The sequence below is a fragment of the Phyllobates terribilis genome, unplaced genomic scaffold, assembly GCF_046119375.1.
Source record: "Phyllobates terribilis strain yellow unplaced genomic scaffold, ASM4611937v1 Scaffold_9__5_contigs__length_417890890, whole genome shotgun sequence".
Lineage (NCBI taxonomy): Eukaryota > Metazoa > Chordata > Amphibia > Anura > Dendrobatidae > Phyllobates > Phyllobates terribilis.
The window spans coordinates 155,839,143-155,861,168 of NW_027362769.1; the positions used below are offsets into that span (position 1 = coordinate 155,839,143).

At 40.6% G+C, this 22,026-nt stretch overlaps 1 protein-coding gene across 10 annotated transcripts in view; it reads left to right on the plus strand.

The window, feature by feature from the left end:
• Nucleotides 1–22,026, plus strand: part of ZEB2 (zinc finger E-box binding homeobox 2) — a 174,886-nt gene that overhangs the window by 138,001 nt on the left and 14,859 nt on the right. For all 10 annotated transcript variants that reach the window (XM_073647235.1, XM_073647225.1, XM_073647226.1 and 7 more), the window contains 3 exons: nucleotides 2,409–2,666; nucleotides 17,653–17,724; nucleotides 21,810–21,998. In XM_073647235.1, the coding sequence (XP_073503336.1) occupies nucleotides 2,409–2,666; nucleotides 17,653–17,724; nucleotides 21,810–21,998 (519 nt within the window). The remainder of the gene's footprint in view (nucleotides 1–2,408; nucleotides 2,667–17,652; nucleotides 17,725–21,809; nucleotides 21,999–22,026) is intronic.

Here is a 22,026-nt window from a genome sequence, read left to right on the forward strand (position 1 = left end):
AGTCCCTATTGGTTGTCTGTGCTATAGATGTGATAGCTGTGAGGCATTGTAGGGAAGCCTGCCCGGCCGTGCCTAAGGTCTTGTGAGCCTTCTCTGGATAATGCAATCTTTTGGTTTGTGCAAAATGCCAGCGATCATTTTTGACGATTTTTGCAAAGCAAATTGCCTATTGCTCGGACTCGGCCCAGAGAATTTCTGTAAATTGGACAGAAAAATATTAAGATTTGAGAATATTTTTCTATCTACTGGCTAACACAGTACAAATATATATCTTTTTCCTGGACGCAAATGAAATTCTCATCCAATCAATTCACTAATTTCTAGCTCTAACCCATGGACCAGGTTTCTATTGTTGGATGGGGGCAAATTTTTTTCTCCTTTTATAGATTTTTTGGGGTCTGAATTTGTATGTACGGAAATTGTTTTACCTTTGACAAGTTTATGCCTTTTAGTAGACTGGTCAACAACAAAGACAGATGGCGAAATTTACATGTGCATGTATCAATAGGTGCAAGGGATGACCGTTAATTGAGTAACGTAACTCTTGTTCGCTCTTTCGTCTTAAGTTATTTATCTGTCTGAAAGTATTTACTACTGTTTGGGAAAACAGAGCAGCGGGCGTAAAGCATTGTTGTCCTGTGATGGTGATGGATGTTGCGTTCCTGACCTTGTATCCTGAGACATGACTTCACTACTTGTTGAAATTGTTCTGATTTTTTTTTTTTGGGCTCCTCGGGGGATTGTTGATAAATCATCTATCTTTGTTTTGTTTGTTTTTTTTTTTTTATAAATTTTGAAAAAAGAAAAATATATCTTTGAGCTCCAATTGCACTAGGAAAAACTCACGTGTCATTCTGGATAGTCAACGATGGGCAAAAAAAAAAAGAGACCTCAAAGGATATATTTTCTCCCAGGATAAAGGCCTTTTAATGCTTGTCCAGCCTTAGATAATTTTATTCACTCCTCCTGGACCTTCCTTTATTTCTCCTGTGCCCAGAGATCACTTTTTAAGAGGTGGGTTGAAAGATTCCCAGGCCTAAGGATCTTTTGTTTGCCCCCCTCCCCGACTCAGAGCTCAGAACATTTATAAAGGGCCGTCTGTGGGTTGCTAAGAATTGGTTAAACCTTTGTCACCATTGGGAAAAAAGATTCACAATATTGATTGTACTAAGGTATATCTGGACCACACAGCTCGAGCGGGGACGGTAGAATATCTCAGTTTTTTTTTTTGTACATCTTAGGGCATTACCCAGCCTGAACTTGTTTAAACCCTTGTGGTCACACCTCTTGAAAAGGTTTTGTTTCCCCCGTCAATTGGTATTCAAACCAGGTCAGCAGATTCTGTTTGCTGCTCCTGCAGCCGTTTTCATTTTAATTTGCACCTGTTGTGCAGTTGTTCAGAAGGCAAGTGCGGACCCGCGGATTATACAAAGATCATATTATGAGCAGATATGCACGGTGTAATCTTTTTGTCCCCAGACTCACATGACAAAAAAAATAAAATAAAAATCTCTTTTTTTTTTTTTTTCTCCTTTTTTTTTTTTCTCCCTGGGAACCTGTCAAAGCAAACAGATATGACCGACAAAAATTTGTTTCAAAAATTCTCCTTAAGCGTTATGATCCTGAAACACAATCCTTCTTTTTTGTGTGTTTTTTTTTGGGGGGGTCTTTTCTGATACTTTTCTATAATCCGATAGCTGGCAAGAGCCACTTGAGATAGCTCAGTTGATAATTTAAGAGAGGGCGGCTTTATTAGACACACAGAAATCAAAATGAAGCTGAAAATTGTTTTTTTTTTTTTTCCGTTTCCTCAGTCTTCTCTTCTCGACACCCCTCCATCCCCCCTCCTCTCTTCTCTTTCTCTTTCTCGTTCCCATGATGTCATGGTTCTGACTGGTTTTTTGTGCATGTTTGTACAGAGTTAGGTTAACGTATTTTGGCAATCCCATGTGTGCGTAACGGATGGTGTGTTGCTGTAGCTGAGCTAATGCCCAGTGTTTATTACTCTAATCTTTCTTGTCTGCTGGTAAAGTGGTCAATTTATGTACTATCATGTAGGCTGGGAGTCTTGCGCCGGCTGGCTAATTCACAAACAGCCACCTTTCAATAGAAGTTCATGGACCTTTTTTTTATAGGCTGCGTTTCAAAAAAAAAAAAATAAATAAAACAAATCGGGCGGTTGGGTCGCAATTGGGTATGTTCATCAATTCATTTCAGTCTTCAAATCTTTTGACCAAAAAATTTACAGAATATGAAAATTTATGTAATAAATAATTAGTTAAAAAGTTTTGTCGTTGAGTTACCTTAAATTAGTTCGTAAAGTACGTTTAGATATCTACAATTTTGGGGGGATATTTTGGGTTTTTCGTAGAGTTTTACGAAGCTTTTCTTTCTTGTTTACCTTGCAGTTTTGAATTACGACAATGTAGTGGAAACGGGTTCGGAGACAGATGAAGACGACAAGCTTCATATTGCTGAAGATGACAGTATTCTTAACACTTTGGACCAGGAAACCAGTCCAGCCAGTATGCTCAACCATGAGTCTTCTCCGCATGTCAACCAAGCTCTACTGGCTAGAGAAGAAGAAGAAGATGACTTGAGAGATGGAGGAATGGATCACAGTTGGCACAATGATGATCTCCTGAAGGCACCTGTAGACCGCACAGGTAAGTTTTACTCACTTTCGTATATATAGACTTACTCTTGGATGGTCTAGTGGAAAAAAGAAAGGAACTGACTTGAAACCAGCTGTACACCTTAACCATGATATTTGCAGAGCTCTGCAATAACCGGCCATCTTTGTATCTTATTGCTTACTTCGCATTGTAGGACTTTTGAAATGTCTCAAAAGGTCAATTATTTTTCCATTTGTGAGAGTGTCATTTTTTGGGGGAAAATTACTTGACGGTGTTTGAGGTCACAATGGATGACCTTAGAGGAAGCATTAGCGGTGAAATGGGGTTATAAGTGAAATTGGGCGTTCAGTAGAGTTCAGAAAAATGATTCACAAGACTTTAGTCTAGTGGCCACGCCGGTACTCCGTGGTAGCCGATCAAGCTCGCGAACTTCCTACTACCTTCTGGTATTCTCAGTGCCTCTTTTGATCAGTAGACCTTGTGACGTCATGACGTCGTAGCGCCATGCATGTGATGATGTAGTCAATGTCATGACTTCTGTTCAACTATAGTGTTTATGTCAAAGATGACCATCAAATATGTATGGGGTTTATTTGACTTTCCCAGAATGGCAAGTGTCAAGGGAAGGAACGATTGTACTGTTGGACTTCTATATGTCCAATCCTTTTGTACTTATGCAATAAGCTGGTGCCAGTTGTGTCTGGAAGCTTCCTTACTCTTCCAATTCAGAACACATGTACGCTGAGCAAAGTGTGCAAGTTTTTTAAATACATGGCATCAGAGACTTGGGGCACGCTCCATTCAACATATGTAGGGCCGATGAAGGTAGCCGAGCCCTTGCTGTACAAGGTCCGTAGAAAATGAATGGTGTGGCAGTGCACATGCGCGACATCTGCTCCATTTAGACAGGAGACTTATCTTATGTCCTCATGATCGATGGGGCCGTATCGGTGGGAATGGTCTATCCCTTTTCCTCTTGACATCTAAGACCCCCAAACACTTTAGATAACTGTCAGCTGAACGATCATTTGGCCAACAACTATTTTCCCCAACTTCACCATACACAAGAACACTTGGCCAAAGGTTTCTATGTTCTCTATAAGAGACTCTTCTGGTGGCAACTTATCTTCTGGAGATAAAAAGTATTGGCCATTGGAAATCCAACAACATTGGATCCTTGTGCCCCTCAGACCTCATCTGTTGGGGGAGAGTAGTCAGGAGGCCCCCATACACATTACATTGTCAACAGATCTCATCAATACTGGTGGGTTTAACCCACTTTTGTCAAGTGTGTATGGAAGCTTTAAGGAAAGTCAAGGCACCAACATAAACATCAGATGTTTGGCCAAAATCGATCATCTTAGACAGTGTTCTCCAACTCCGGTCCTCAAGAGCCACCAACAGGTCCTATTTCCAGGATTTTATTAGTATTACACAGGTGGTGGAATTCTTGCCTGTCCAGGTGATGCAGATATCATCTGTGCAATACTAAGGAAATCCTGAAAACATGACCTGTTGGTGGCTCTTGAGAACTGGAGTTGGGGAACCCTGATATAAGACAAAGACAGTCTAGCAATGGCGATAGTAACATCTGAAGAACCATAAGTTCATATCTACATTTCACCGGCAGTGTTTGTAACCGAGCTGTCCTCAAGTCATCGAACAAATTGTAAACTGCACATTAAATGTGATATTTTTCCCCGAGGTGGGGGCAAAGTATTTCTCGAATCTCACATAAACATTTATCGTGAAAGACCTTAAGGTTTCAGATTCTCCACTATGGTGGGGGCAAAGGGTGGGGGGACGACGACGACCAGGCAAAGATGGAGAAAAGATAAATACGTTTAATTAGGGGGCAGAAGATGATCATTAAAGGAAGTCTGACTGCTGTAGGAGTCATTAACAATCTTAAATGAAATTTTTATTTTTATGATAGCCATTTACATGTATAATAAGAGCCAATGATTCTTAGGAGCAGTGTGACAGAAACTGAGTGTAGCGAGAAGTCTTGTAAGACATACTATTTAAATGAGCTGGCGTTAGCTATTCATACTTGTTAATGAACAAGATATGCAGAGCCATAAGAATGAATGTACTGATGGTTTAAATTTTAATATCTAGAAATCAAGGGTAAGGGCCAATTACTGGGATTTTTTACCCTTAAAGGAATAATTAATAGGAATTTAACAAATGCAAGACTTCAAACTTCTAGAAGGGAAAAAAAAAAGTTTCTTTTTCTATTTTTTTTTTTTTCCTCCAGGATTAGGATGAACTTATTTGAACTACTGCAAAATAAATCTGATTTACCCTCCTATGTATACTTTATATTACAACCTCTGTCCAAAAAATATAGTTATTATTATTCCTGGTGGTCCTTAGTTATTGTGTCATTTATTTATGTATTTATTTTACTCACTTAGATAGCGCTATTGATTCCCCAGCGCTTTACAGACATTATCATTTGACCCTTTTATATATATTTTTTAAAGGGTTAATCATCGAAGGCTTATTTGGTTATACAGGAAGTATCCCTTTAATAATCTAGCGGTGGGATGCTGTAGCTATTTTCCATTTAAGGAAAGCAAAAGTGGGGCCATGTTTATGTGCGTATACTCCAGCATGGAGCTTTATGGAGATCTACTGTATGTACAGACCCAATCTTTATGACTATCCATCTGCGATTTTAGTGCAAAAAGTGTGATTTTTATTTCCAGTGATGTAGCAGAGCCGAGTAGGACGTTTGGAACGTTTTGGAGCTATTGGTTTACACTGTGACACAATGCAAAATGTAAATTTGTCCATCAACCCCCAATTATAATATCTTTGTTCCTCCATTATGTACAAGACTCTAGAATAAACTACAACTCGTTGCGCCTTGTTATATATCAGCGCCACTAACCCTACTACATCTTTTCTCACTACAATGCAGCTCCAAAGAGTTAAATAGCAAACTCAGCTCTGCTATATCAGCTGGCATCCAATGAAGAAAGTGTGAGCAAATAGTTTGATAGACTGCCCAACTATTTACAGAGATGTAGCAGAGCCCAGCCGATAATTTGGAACAAGACCTATTAGTTTACAACAGGGGTGTAATTAACCAGGTTACAATGCAAAATCTAAAATCAACCCCTCCCTAATATACAAGACCCCAAACGAAAGCGCAACTCGTACCGAACCGCTTTGTTATATACCGGCGTCACCGATGTAGCTAATCCTACTACATCTTTTCTTATTGCAATCCAGCCCCAAACAGTTAAATAACAAACTTAGCACTGCTATATATGCTGGCAAATTGCTTCAAATCACTAATTTCCAAATGTGTCAGTGTATATATATCGTGCTGATTTTTAAAGAGATGTAGCAGAGCTGAGTTGGTTATTTGGAGCAAGACTTATTGGTTTACATGAGAGGTGTTATCACCCAGATGGCAATGCAAAATATAAACTTGCCCGCCACCTCTGGCTCCTCCCTCGTGTACAAGACCCCGAATTACACTACAACGTATATCCCATCCTATATCTCCTTGCCACAGATAAGCCTAATCCCACTACATCAGTTCTCACTGCAATGCAGCCCCATAGAGTTAAATAACACACTCAGCTCTGCTACATCTGCTTACACTTACTGAAGAAAGTGTGAGCATATAGACTTTTTTTCAGTGATATAGCAGAGCTGAGTTGGTCATTTGGAACAAGGCTTCAATGCAAAATTGAAAATCACCTCCTCCCTCCCTTCCCCTATTACATCTTTTCTCACAAAAAGGTAGCCACAAAGAGTTAAATAACAAACTCAGCTCTGCTGCATCGGCTTGCACTCATTGAAGAAGGTACGAGCATATAGACTTGTAGATTGCTCTGCTATTTTCAGTGATGTAGCAGAGCTGAGTTGGTCATTTGGAACAAGGCTTCAATGCAAAATTGAAAATCATCTCCTCCCTACCTCCCTCCCCTCTTTTTTCTTTTCTCATCAAAACATAGAGTTAAATAACAAACTCAGCTCTGCTACATCTGCCAGATAATGGCCCTTAAACCAACCATTCTCATTTCCAACATTTCTTTCAAGAAATAAAATTAAGATTTTTTTTTTTAAAATTAGTTCTTTTTTTCGGGGGGGGTTCGCCAATCCTTGGCTTTCAACAGTTAACTTTTCTGGGACGTTCTAGGGTCCAGCCTGGTTGTCAGCTGCTGGGCAATGTCCATATCCATAATTTTATTTTACTATTCTAGGAGGGCAGGGGAGATCCTTTTGCTCTTTACCTGTCTGCTCCTAATGACTGGTAATGATTTATAAGGTTTTTTTTATTGTTCTGTAGTGCTGGGATGTGGTGCCTTGATGTCTAAGTGAAAAAAAGATTGTTGTTCCTCCCCTTCTCCCTTGCTGAAATCAGGCCAGTGTTTATCCTGACCCGCTGATAACACTTTTTTTTTTCTTCCTCTTCTTATATAATTTTTTTCTTTATTTTCTCTTTGTTTTTTTTTCTTCCTCTTCTTATATAATTTTTTTCTTTATTTTCTCTTTTTTTTTTTTTTCCCTCTTCTTATATATTTTTATTTTCTTTATTTATTTATTTTTTTTTACATTTTTATTGTTTAAAAAACAAACAAAAAAAACACGAATTCTAGAGAAGGATTGTAGATTGTGGAGTGTTTAGCGGTGCTTTATTCCTGGTGCCTGTCTGTCTCGCGTGGCACCTCTGCGCATAGTTTTTCTGTGAGATAAGCCCTTCTCCTTTGCTTACACTGCCATACTTTCTCCTTTTTGTCTGCAGGATGTAGGGTTTGAACTGAAGAGGCCTGTAGACTTCTTACTGTGCTTTTTCCGGTTCAGGCACAATCAAAGTTTTGTGTTAGCAATTGTCCTTGACATTCCATCGGCCCACAATAGGGTGGACGCCGTGTGCTGAAATACAGCATGACATCATTATCATCATCCGCTTAAATAAATCACCTGCGTTGGGACCCGGCATTCTGCTTAGACAAGGATTCCTCCACCGAGGGGGGGAAAGTATTCTTTATTTTCACAAACCTTTATCCCCAAGGGCGACAGGAAAACGCTAACTTTTACTCTTGTTTTCAAAATAAATACACCGCGACCTTACAACAAAAAACCCCCCGAAAGGAGCGATTTCACTTTTCCCACCTGACAAGAGCAAAAAGTTGGATAAAACTTTTTTTTTTCTTTTACATCAGCAATAGAAATCAATCTATATAGCACATAAGATCAGGAGTGGATCAGAATCACTTTTCCCTTTAAATATATGTAAGTAGTGGTATAAAAGCTTGCTGTTCAATAAAAATTATATATATTTTTTTATAGAGATCCGATGTGCCAGTCAAGAGATATCTAGCATAGAAGTTACATACAAATTAGGCTGGACGCGCACTGGGGGGGGGGGGTTAAAGGGATTGTCCAGAACTTTAACATTGATGGCCTAGCCTTAGGATAGGTCATCTATGTCCGATTGGCACCCCTGCTGATCAGCTGTCTGCGGAGGCCAAATGTGCAGTACCCAGCCGCGGCCACTATACCGTTGATGGAGCTGTGCTGTGCAGTTCCACAACTGAGCACCAGAAACAGCTGATCGGCGGGGGTGCTGCTACCATACCACCATCGATCAGACATTGTTGGACTATCCTAAGGATAAGCCATCATTCATTTCTAAAGTCCCAGACAACCCCTTTAATACCCATGGACAGCATGTTTCAAATGAAATGACACGCCCTCAGTGCACTTTCAGGCTGATTTGCATATAGCTTCTACACTAGATGTCTCAACTGTCACATGGGATCTCTACAAAAAAAAGTATAATTTTTATTTGTGGGTGGCAAGCACCCATACAGCTACCTACATATGCAAAAAATAAAGCTGATAGGTTCCCTTTAAATACGCCCATATAGTACCCTTAACTTTCACAACCTATACGATGATTGGTCCAAGCCCAACACTGGCAACCACATCCGCTGCAAACTAAACGGTCTGGTAAAGAAAGGGTTAATAATATCATATGTGTGGGTAAAGTCCACCAAATTAATTAATAGGCACAAACTTCTTAAGAAATTGGGCGCATCTTTTGGATCCATGTTGCAGAATCGCAAATTGAAGCCATCTATGAGCCGGAATTGATTTTTGCTAAAATTTACGCCACATTCTGGTGTGCATTGTAGTGAAGCTGATGGACCGCCGCTCTATCTAACACCCAGAAACATATCGGGGCTGTCGTAAAAAAAAGACAAAAATCACAACATGTTTGTACGCAAAATTTTTTACTTTTTATATGCCAGAATACTGATGTAAAGGTCGTAATGAATTCCCCTATAGGGGTGTAAAGGAGACTTGTATTTATAGGTAAAAGTACCCAGTGCTTTTAACTCTGTGATTTCCAGCTTGCACACGTTAGGGGGTAAACGGCCGGAACCCACGTGAATTCTCTGTAAATCCCACCACATGCCACAAGCTCATCACCTGTGAAATGAAGTAATGCAGTGAAGAGTAATCCTATGAGTGTCCGGCAGACTTCACACTGCATGGGGACGGGCGATGAAGCACATCAATTTACCTCCCTTTTGGAGATGGAATATATCAATTTAAGTCATATAGAAAGTTTCTTTTTCATTAGACCATTTTTATCCTCATGTTAATAGCCTAGGCTAAGATTCACATTGTGAGTCATGAGACACCACGAGCCTCGGTTCTTGATTTTGCACATATGACTGTCTTCATTACTTAGAGTTTAAAGAGGAACTGTTACTTGCTCAAAAATATAAGAATCCCTGCACTCCCCTGATTTTGCCGCTTTTTTCCATTTTGTGCTGCGTCGCTTCAATGCAAAGATATTCGCATTTGTTGCATTCAGAGCACAGTATGTGAAATCTCTGCTTGTTGTGCAACTGGGCATTTCTTCAGGGTCTTCTCTGGGGTTGTGCACTTTTACACCTCCCTCTCAGATACTGCCAAACACAGCTACTGAACTGTGATTGGCAGCATTTGGGAGGGAATAGTGAAAGTGCACAACCCCAGAGGAAATTCTGAAGAAACGCCTAGTTGCACTGCAAGAAAAGGTTTCACATATTGCGCTCCAAAAGCAACAAATGTGAATATCTCAGCAATGGAGCGACGCAATGCAAAACAGAAAAGAGGTGCAGATACGGGGGAGCTCGGAGATTTTTATAGGGTATTTAACTCAATTTTTTTGTCAGCAAGAAGCGATAGAAACATGAGCCCAAATATAAGGTTTAAATTTCAGACCACTGGGGGTGATCTTAATGTTTGCAGCATCAGGGAACAATATTTAGACAAAGAATTGAGTGGTGATGCTAATGTCCCATTTCATCCATAAGGGGCACTGCAAAACTCCGGTATCAGGATTGCGGTGGTCCCCGCTGCAGAACCCCCAGGGACGAATAATTTATCACCTATCCTGCGGCAATAACTTATTATTAACAGGGGTTGTCCCATAAATAACATCAGTCATGGTGGAGGACTATGTGGGGCCCATTTTTGTGTATGGAGGACTATGTGGGGCCCATTATTCTGTATGGAGGACTATGTGGGACACATTATTCTGTATGGAGGACTATGTGGGGCCCATTATTCTGTATGGATGACTATGTGGGCCCATTATTCTGTATGGAGGACTATGTGGGGTCCATTATTCTGTATAGAGGACTACGTGGGGCCCATTATTCTGAATAGAGGACTGCATGGGGCCCATTATTCTGTATAGAGGACTATGTGGGGCCCATTATACTGTATGGAGGATTAGGTGGAGCCCTTTATTCTGTATGGAGGACTCTGTGGGGCCCATTATTCTGTATGGATGACTATGTGGGGCCATTATACTGCATGGAGGACTATGTGGGGCCCATTATACTGTATGGAGGACTATGTGGGGCCATTATACTGTATGGAGGACTATGTGGGGCCCATTATTCTGTATGGAGGACTATGTGGAGCCCATTATTCTGTATGGAGGACCATGTGGGGCCTATTATACTGTATGTAGGACTATGTGGAGCCCAGTATTCTGTATGGAGGACTATGTGGGGCCCATTATTCTGTATGGAGGACTATGTGGGGCCCATTATACTGTATGGAGGACTATGTGGGACCATTATTCTGTATGGAGGACTATGTGGGACCATTATTCTGTATGGAGGACTATGTGGAGCCCAGTATTCTGTATGGAGGACTATGTGGGGCCCATTATACTGTATGGAGGACCATGTGGGGCCCATTATACTGTATGGAGCACTATGTGGGGCCATTATTCTGTATGGAGGACTATGTGGGGCCCATTATTCTGTATGGAGGACTATGTGCAGCCCATTATTCTGTATGGAGGACTATGTGGGGCCCATTATTCTGTATGGAGGACTATGTGGGGCCCATTATACTGTATACTGGTTGGCCCGCGGACTTTGTCCAAGTTTTTCATTTTGGCCCTCTGTGTATTTGAGTTTGACATCCTTGAACTAAGACCTTATTCAAATGTGAAATAAATGACCATTTCCCATCAGTGTGCTAGATCAGATTTTCATCCATTTTTGCTCCCTGTGTCCATTTTTACATCCATTTTTCTCATATGCAAAAAAAAAAAAATTCTAATTTTGTCCCACGCCTTAAACAGCAAAAACATCCATGTGGTTTACGTTTTTTTAAATGAATGAGATTGATCTATGACTCGGATGAAAACATGGAAATCTCCATATATATTTTTTTGCGGTCTGCAAATAACAAGGGCACTTGAACGGCGCTCAGTTAAAAAAAAAAAACGGATAGAGCACGTACGTGAAAAACAGACGTCTGAATGAGGCCTTAGGCTAAGCTCACATGTGGTTTGAAGACGGAATAGTTTATAAGTTGGAAATTTTCCAAACTTATTAACTTCTCTTTACTTATTCACATGTAAAATAAGGAAGGAAATTAAAAAAAAAAAAATCTTGAAAAATTACCAGTATTATGCAAAAAGGAAGAAAAAAAAGAAATTCTACAAATGGTTTTCTTGGGCGGCTGAGCCAGTGTGCCCTCAGATGGGAATCTTGTGACTGCTAGGAGAATCACATGAGATGGGTAGGGGAGCTGGATACACAATAGCTATATTTATTCTCAGCGACAACCTTCTCGGAAATACCTTGATCTAATTACTTACAGAGATTGATATAAATATCAGAGGAGGGCTGGTTAACTCCGCTGCCTGCCCTGAAATACAGATCTCAGGAGCAGGGTTGGAGGCCGCTAAAGACGTCTTATCTTGCGCTGTCCGCTTTGGGTGTGTACTGACAGGTATATGCGGAGACAGGACTTTCCTGGAACTACAGAGACATGACTTCCTAAGACGCCCATTACATATACATATGATGTAGCAGAGCTGATTCGGTTACTTCTACGCAGTTTGTACATTGTGACAGTGCTTTGTACTGTGCCAAATTGCAAACTCAGCTCTGCAACATCTGATATATATATAAAAAAAATGTAACAGCGGCTTTGCAGAATAATATAGACTTTGAACTTTGCTACAAACTAGCCATGGATGCAAAACCTGAAAAATTCTGCTGTTACTTTAAAATAAACTTATATTTACAGGGATCCGGGATCTGGGGGAAGATGAGATTTGCGGTGCTGTTTGTTGAAGAGTTGTTTTCGCAGTCAGCCTTTGACCACCATGCCATGCTATTTTAGGGAAACAAAGTCTTTGGTGACCCCATTGTTGGCTCTTTTGTCAATGATGTAGCAAATAGCTACATATATCTCAGCTTCCAAGATGTTTCAGACTGGTAAAGGAGAAAGTAAGGTACTGGGGTCTATATTAAAGGGGCTCCCATATCATAACGTGATGATGTATCACTATAATTTGGTACCCCTGGGATCCCCACCAAATAAAACTAGGGGCGCTCCAGGTCGCTTGGCTGTGCAGGGAACCACCGCTGATCCCATTAACTTAGATGGGGCCGTGGTGTAGTTTCTTACACAGTGTGTGACAGGGGGCGCTATCGTGCAGTCCTCCATGCCATTTATTCTCAGGGTCGTCCCAGTTCTGTTCTAGTCATAAAGTGATGGAATATCCTAACAATAAGATAGTAAAAACCACTTACGTTATATCTGAATTTTTAGGTTTAGACTGGCATTGGGCAACAAGGTGGCTCAGTGGTTAGCATTGCAGCCTTGCAGCGCTGGGGTCCTGGGTTCGAATCCCTCCAAGGACAACATCTGCAATAAGTTTGTATATTTTTCCCGTGTTTGTGTGGGTTTCCTCCGATTTTCTCCCACACTGCAAAGTTCTCATGTCCACTTTGGCCACACCGGGATGGTGCAGACTTTTTTGGCTGCCATTCGAGTTCTGTCCAAGGAGGTCCACACTGCCCTGGTCTGGCTGCCATGGAGTACCTAAGTGGTAGCTAGACCAGGGTAGAACGAAACTTTTTGCTCATCCCTTGCAGGGGCTTCTCCTGGACTATACACTAAACGTAGGGCTCAAATGCAGTCTACAAGGAGCCAAAATCTCCACTCTTATCTTTTGGAGAGTAGCATGGCTCAGTGGTTAGCACTGTTGCTTTGCTGCAGTGGGGTCCTGAGCTCAAATCCCACCAAAGACAACATCTGCAAAGAGTTTGTATCTTCCCCCTGTGTTTCCGTGGTTTTCCGCCGGTTTCCTAACTTACTCCAAAGACATACTGATAGGGGACAGGGATGATGTCTGTAAATCGCTGCGGAATTAAAAGCGCTACATAAATGAGTAAAATAAATAAATTAGGATTTAGCGGCACAGTATATAACTAAAAGGAAGGGCGTAATTTGAAGTTTGAGGGCCCCAATGGAAAATCTCTACCAAGGCCCCCAACTATCGGGGTTTAATAGCATTGGTCTTCTTATACGGGCCAAAAGGACTTTGGGTCCCTTGAGGGGGTAAGTGCTACTCGTGCATCCGCTATAGTTGCACCTCTGCTAAGAGGATCTCTTATTCACTGTAACTGTGTAGGAAAACAGATATGACGTCATATACAGTACAGACCAAAAGTTTGGACACACCTTCTCATTTAAAGATTTTTCTGTATTTTCATGACTTTGAAAATTGTACATTCACACTGAAGGCATCAAAACTATGAATTAACACATGTGGAATTATATACTTAACAAAAAAGTGTGAAACAACTGAAAATATGTCTTATATTCTAGGTTCTTCAAAGTAGCCACCTTTTGCTTTGATGACTGCTTTGCACACTCTTGGCATTCTCTTGATGAGCTTCAAGAGGTAGTCACTGGAAATGGTTTTCACTACACAGGTGTGCCCTGTCAGGTTTAATAAGTGGGATTTCTTGCCTTATAAATGGAGTTGGGACCATCAGTTGTGTGTGCAGAAGTCTGGTGGATACACAGCTGATAGTCCTACTGAATAGACTGTTAGAATTTGTATTATGGCAAGAAAAAAGCAGCCAAGTAAAGAAAAACGAGTGGCCATCGTTACTTTAAGAAATGAAGGTCAGTCAGTCAGTGCGAAAAATTGGGAAAACTTTGAAAATGTCCCCAAGTTCAGTTGCAAAAACCATCAAGCGCTACAAAGAAACTGGCTCACATGAGGACCGTCCCAGGAAAGGAAGACCAAGAGTCACCTCTGCTTCTGAGGATAAGTTTATCCGAGTCACCAGCCTCAGAAATCGCAGGTTAACAGCAGCTCAGATTAGAGACCAGGTCAGTGCCACACAGAGTTCTAGCAGCAGACACATCTCTTCAACAACTCTTAAGAGGAGACTTTGTGCAGCAGGCCTTCATGGTAAAATAGCTGCTAGGAAACCACTGCTAAGGACAGGCAACAAGCAGAAGAGACTTGTTTGGGCTAAAGAACACAAGGAATGGACATTAGACCAGTGGAAATCTGTGCTTTGGTCTGATGAGTCCAAATTTGAGATCTTTGGTTGCAACCACTGTGTCTTTGTGCGACGCAGAAAAGGTGAACGGATGGACTCTACATGCCTGGTTCCCACCGTGAAGCATGGGGGAGGAGGTGTGATGGTGTGGAGGTGCTTTGCTGGTGACACTGTTGGGGATTTATTCAAAATTGAAGGCATACTGAACCAGCATGGCTACCACAGCATCTTGCAGCGGCATGCTATTCCATCCGGTTTGTGTTTAGTTGGACCATCATTTATTTTTAAACAGGACAATGACCCCAAACACACCTCCAGGCTGTGTAAGGGCTATTTGACCAAGAGGAAGAGTGATGGGGGGCTACGCCAGATGACCTGGCCTCCACAGTCACCAGACCTGAACCCAATCGAGATGGTTTGGGGTGAGCTGGACCGCAGAGTGAAGGCAAAAGGGCCAACAAGTGCTAAGCATCTCTGGGAACTCCTTCAAGATTGTTGGAAGACCATTTCCGGTGACTACCTCTTGAAGCTCATCAAGAGAATGCCAAGAGTGTGCAAAGCAGTCATCAAAGCAAAAGGTGGCTACTGTGAAGAACCTAGAATATAAGACATATTTTCAGGTGTTTCACACTTTTTTGTTAAGTATATAATTCCACATGTGTTAATTCATAGTTTTGATGCCTTCAATGTGAATGTACAATTTTCAAAGTCATGAAAATACAGAAAAATCTTTAAATAAGAAGGTGTGTCCAAACTTTTGGTCTGTACTGTAGATGTTAATACCAGATGAAATGGGGGACTGTGTATTGTCTGTATCATCAATTGAAAAAAAGCGACATATTGTCCCAAAGTATTGTTACCCCGCAAATATCAGAGGAGGAAATATTTGCAGCAGCGAAACTGATGCAGTAAAAATATTGTTACAGTCGCGTCAACAATCCCGCATTTTATTAATAATGCATAATGGTCACGAGGGGAAGGATTCAGACTTTTTTTATATATTTTTTTGGTTTCCATGTTGTAATTGGAGCCTGTTATTGTGCTCTGACATGACAGCAGCAGAAGGAGGTGGGTGAGATGTTTTCAATTTATCTGTAGAGAAATGTTCCGCCGCCATCGCCACCACCCACCGCCATCACCACGTTGGTTTCTCACAATGGGATCCCATCCGAACCATCTAACCTAAAAGTATTCTAGTAGGCAGGTGGTAACATGACGGATATATATATATTGGAAAGAAAATCATTTACAAGCCATATAAAAAAAAAATATATATATATATGCAGCAGAGCTGTATTTGTAATAGAACTTTCAATTCCTGTAGAAATCAAACTCTGCTCTGCAACATCTGAGATGTCCTAGAGCTGCATGGTTTGAGCGCTGTGATAACCGAGATAATTCAGTCCCATGTAAAGCAACAGATAACACGTGTTTGTATCTTAACAAGGGATAAGTGATTAGCTAAACTCTGCTGCAGCTGACAAACTTGCACTATATCTATCTAAATGACAAACTCAGCTCTGCTACATTTGATCTGTCACGTGACTGCATGGGCACTGTGATAACAGACATAATGAAGTCCCACGTAAAGCCACAGATAACACGTCCTGATATCTTAATAAGGGACAAGCTCATCTCTGTCATATTTGACAACCTTGCAGAACATGCATTTTTATCTATCTATAGATATATCATAGATGGATATGATAGATAGATAATAGATAGATAGATAGATAGATAGATAGATAGAGGGATAGATAGATGGATAGATAGATAGATAGATAGATAGATAGAGGATAGATAGATAGATAGATGGATAGATGGATAGATAGATAGATAGATAGATAGATAGAAAGATAGAGGGATAGATAGATAGATAGATAGATAATAGATAGATAGATAGATATTAGATAGATAGATAATAGATAGATGATAGATAGATATTGATAGATAATAGATAGATGATAGATAGACATATAGATAGATAATAGATAGATGATAGATAGATAGATAGAAAGATTTGGAACTGGGGTGTATTTGTTATCGCACTGCTCCATCTTGTATAACAATATCTCATTTTCTCATTTTGCTAACACAGCTCTGCAGAAAACCATATATAAGTTTTGAATTGACTAATTCAGCTCTGCTACACCTGAGCTGTCATACAACACCATAGCTTGACCGCTATGATAACAGAGATCATGCAGTCCCATGTAAAGCACACATAACAGATCCTGATATCCTAATGAGAGGCACATGACAAGCTCATCTCAGCTATATCTCACACACTTTTTGATATATCTATATACAGAGCTGAGCTGAATTTTGTGGATGAGGTCTGGCTCTGCGTTGTTGCAATAACGCAGTCCGATATAAAGCGACAGATAACAAATCCTGATCTATTAAGAAGGGCCTGGAGACTGCCTCATCTCTGCTACATCTGATACAGTTGCACAGTATATAAGCAGATGAAGTTGAGCTGAATTTATCATTAAAATTGGATTAAGATAATGCTTTAGGTTCACCTGAAGTCCTATGTAAAGCCATAAATAATACCGAGATGTGCTCAATGACAAACTCATCTCTGCTATATCCGTAATGGTAGAAGGAATAATATCGGCTAAATATAAAGGATAAAGAGCCGATCCCTCGTTAAATGTGGATATTTCCGCGCTTTCAATAGACGGAAGCGAAATAAAAAGGCCACAATAGGGAATGAGTGTCTTTATCCAGCAGTAAGTGGCACTTGTATTGTGGAGAGTTCTCCGCCATGTTCCCGGATCACACGGATGAAGATTTTTCTTCCCAATCGCAGTTCCCTCGCACATTAGTGCCCCGGCTGTGGGATTATTACAAGGTGTCGGCGGCGTCAGACTCGGCGCGGTAGAGATACAAGTTGTGACAAGCCGGAAGCGTCTGTGTGACTGAGGGTCGGATTAACCCAACACCTTCTTCTAAACACTTCATAAACCTCATTTCAGAATAAAGACCGCTCCTTGCAAACATTCGAAACGCAGACCCCAAATCCATATTACATTCCCATATTAATGATCCTTCACATTATTGTATCCCAATGTTTAATAATGCAGCATTTTGAACGTTACGTGACAGAGATTTATTTTTAATGGTCAATTTTTTTTTTTTTATCTTTGCAGATGAAATGAAGGGAGACTATGACTGTATGGGGCCAGAAGTCACTCATGTCACCACTATGAACAACGGTACAGGTAAATAATACATCATTTTGCAAAATATCAGGTTGTAACCAATCATATTCCAGCTCTTTTTCTATAAAGGAAGGGTGCAGGATGTAAGAAAGAATCTGATTGGTTTATTTATGTCACTGAATTGTATAACTTAGGCCTCAAATTGAGTTACTAAGCTGCTCTTAGCAACCAATCAGATGGCCTTTGAAAAATGAGAACTGGAATGTGATTGGTTGCTAAAAGAAACCTTAACAGGCCTCATATACAAGACAAGATGGAGGCCTCACCTGCACCAACAAATCAGATTCCAGCTCACATTCTGCAAAGGAAGGGTACGAGATGAAAGAAAGAATCTGATTGGTTTAACTACAGCTCACATTATGAAAAAGTAGGGTAGATGTAAGAAAGAATCTGATTGGTTTATTTATGCCACTGAATTTTAGAACTTAGGCCTCACATTGAGTTGCCAAGTTGCTCTTAGCAACCAATCAGGTGGCCTTTGAAAAAATGAGAACTGGAATTTGATTGGTTGCTAAAGGCAACCTTAACAGGCCTCATATACAAGACAAGATGGAGGCCTCACCTGCACCAACCAATCAGATTTCAGCTCACATTTTGCAAAGGAAGGGTACAGGATGAAAGAAAGAATCTGATTGGCTTATTTGTAACACTGATTTGTATAGAGTAGGCCTCATATTGAGTTGCTAAGGCTGTTCTTTTCTTAGCAACCAATTAGGTGGCCTTTGAAAAATGAGACATGGAAAGGTGATCGGTCACTAAAGGTAACCTTATCAGGCCTCATAGACAAGATAAGGCCTCACCTGTAGCAACCAATCAGATTCCAGTCACTTTTAGCAATTGGAAATTGACAGGTTGCTATGGGCAACAGTTTTACATTTTTATGTGGTATATTTATCAATGACATTAGGACTGATTGCAATAAAAAATTGCCATTAATAACAACTCCATGTGTAAGGAAGCCATAATAGTTTTTCGGACACATCTGTTGTTTGAGTCGTTATAACCTTTAAATCCTTGTGGTTGATTTAATGAAGATTTTCTGCGGGGTTTTTAATGTTGCACCCTATTTTCTTAAAGGCATGTGCCGTAAATATGGTGCGTGTGACACGAAAAATCTAGACTTTTGTAAGATGGAGACTTACGGTTGTTTTTGTAATGTTCTCTACCATTCTTCGGAGGTATACGCCAGAAAAATTTCCCAACATATACCACTGAGGGAAGGTGCTGCCGAAAAGGCGTAGAATGGCAAATATCGCCCATTAAATGCAATTGCAAAAGCCGTATCCTGTGTGGCACACCATATTTCACTGTATAGGAAAGCGCTTTCCTTAAAGGTATATTGTCATCTCCAAGATCCTATCCCAATATGTAGTAGGTGTAATAATAATAAAAATATTAAATATCTCCAATTAGAAATGAAGTATAGTTCTTCTTATTCCCTATGTCACTTACCCCATGTGCAGGACATTGCAGTACCTTAGGTATGCATGGTTACGACCACTCATATAGTAACAGTTAGTTAGTTGTTAGTGGTCATAACCATGGATATCTAAGCTATTACAATGCCCTGCACATGGGGTAAGCGACATAGCGAATCAGAAGAACTATAATACATTTCTAATTGGAGGCATTTGCTAATATTATTATTATTACAACTACTACATATTGGTATAGGATCTTGGAGATGGGAATACCCCTTTAAGGCCTCACTCAGAGGTTCGTTTTTTGTGTGATCTATTCGGGGTCTTCATAGAAAGAAGATGTACCCACATGTCTGTGTTTTTGCCAATTGTGAGTCTGAAGGGAAAAGAAAACGGAGACATGTCTGTCTTTGATCCGACGAGTCACTGAGCCATTCGTGTGTCATCAAAGAAAAAAAAAGATACCACACTGATGGTAAAAATTGACACACGGACCAGCACATTGATCGGTATCAGAAAAAAATGGATGTCCAAATGGGACCTCAGGCTGTTTTCACATGTTTTATGGTCTAAATATGGACCGCGATGTAAGGACTGCCTGAACAAGAAAGAGAGACTATATGCCTGTATGGATGTTGACTTCAGATAAACAAATCCGCAGCCGATCCGTATATGATAGCACGCACAAGGACTGTGAAACATGGATGTGTGAATCCGGCGGCCTTGAAGAGACTGTCAGCACAGAATGACTGTTCAAACTAAGCACAGGTTCTCGGTGCATCATGGCGTGGCCAAACATTTAAGCGCACCTTCCTATCTTCTTGTTTTCCCTGTATCTCCACTCCACTCTTTGACTGTCAGCTCTGACTTCATAGAGCCAGAGAAGGGCATAACTAGATGGAAACAAGTAGGTGGGAAGGTTCTCTTAAATTTTTGGCCACACTATGGTTCACCGAGCACCTGTACTTGGTTTGAACAATCATTCTGTGCCGACAGAGTCCCTTTAAAGAAGTTGTCTAGTGAAAACAAGTTATCACCTATCCTATCGGTGGGTGTCTGACCACTAGGACCCAAAACAATAGAATTTTTATCCCTAATGGGGAACTTTTAACCCGTTACAAAATGGAGCTGCACGTCTGAAGAGCAACCACTGCACCATTCATTCTCTATGGGGCTGCTGGAAAAAGCCAAATGCAGCGCTCAGCAGCCTCAAAGGAAAATAATGGAGCACAGGTCGAGCTTGTGCACTTCCACTCCATTCTACCAGGTATAAAAGTTCTGCCGATCGGGTCCCCACAGTTGGACCACCACTGATCAATGAGTTACTATTTCCTATCCTGTAGCTAGATGATGATGACTTGTTCTCACTGGACAAACTCTATAATGAAAGTGAGGTAAACCATCACATACCATTCTGAAAAATGCCAAAAAGTTTGGCCTCCTAAGGTGAATGGAACACTATATATATATATGTATATATATATATATATATATATATATATATATATAAATATACCCTTGAAGTTTATTCTGAAAGTAGAGATGAGCAAAAAGATTCGCACTACCTAGTCCTGATGTCCACTTCGGTACTCCGTGGCAGCCGGACTGGGATGATGCAAACTTTTTTGGCTGGCATTCGAGTGTTGGCCAAGGAGGTCCACACTGCCCTGATCGGGCTGCCATGGAGTACCTGAGTGGATGCCGGACCAGGGTAGATCAAAACTTTTTGCTTATCCCTTGAGGGCTTCTCCTGGACTATACACCAAACGTAGGGCTTGAATGTAGTCTACAATGAGCCAAAATCTCCACTCTTATCTTTTGGACAGCAGCGTGGCTCAGTGGTTAGCACTGTTGCTTTGCTGCAGTGGGGTCCTGAGCTCAAATCCCACCAAAGACAACATCTGCAAAGAGTTTGTATCTTCCCCCTGTGTTTCCGTAGTTTTCTGCCTGTTCCCTCCCATACTCCAAAGACATACTGATAAGGAATTTAGATTGTGAGCCCCAATGGGGAAAGTGATGGTGATGTCTGTAAAGTGCTGTGGGATATCATGGCACATAAGCAAGCATAATAAATAAATAATACATTTAATTCCTATTGCAAGGATTGATATCTATTTCTTTTAACAGTATTACATAAGTTCCATAAAAAGGTAAAAACATAAACACACACAAACGCTGCATACTCTATATTCCAGTGCATTCTATCATTTTTTAATCGTGCGCTACGCGAGGTTTTCGTTACCAATAAGACTGTTTGTTCAGCCAGCAATTACTCAATATTGTTACGTTAAGAGTCCACTTGTAAGCTGTTAAGAATCGGAATGGGGTCAGAGGTTTCAGGCAAAGTTAACAGCTCCGGCACTTCACCATGGGTCAGCGAATGCCAGTTATAGAAGACATCATTGTTAAGCATTAGTTGTGTTTATTTACGTAAGTGTATCCTACTTGACTGTTAGCGAGTAACATTCATCCCCGGGGCATGTTTTTTCACCACTGAGAGTAATAATGGATGACATTTCTTTAATCCCACAAAATAAAGTGGATTCCGATCACCGTTCAGACTGGAAATGCACAATTTGTCCATTACTGTCACTTATTTTCTACCTTTTGATAGACTGAAAATTATATTTCTTGACAACTTTTAATACTGATTCCTTTCAACAGTGAAGAACACGAATTGCACTTCGGAATTTGAAGAATATTTCGCCAAAAGAAAAATGGATGATGGCGACGGGCACGGCGTTAGCATAGCGGAGTACTTACATCGTAGTGATACTGCAATTATTTACCCAGAAGCCCCTGAGGAGCTTTGTCGTTTGGGTACACCGGAGGCCAATGGTCAGGAGGAGAATGGTAAGGCCATGATTCATTTTTAGATACT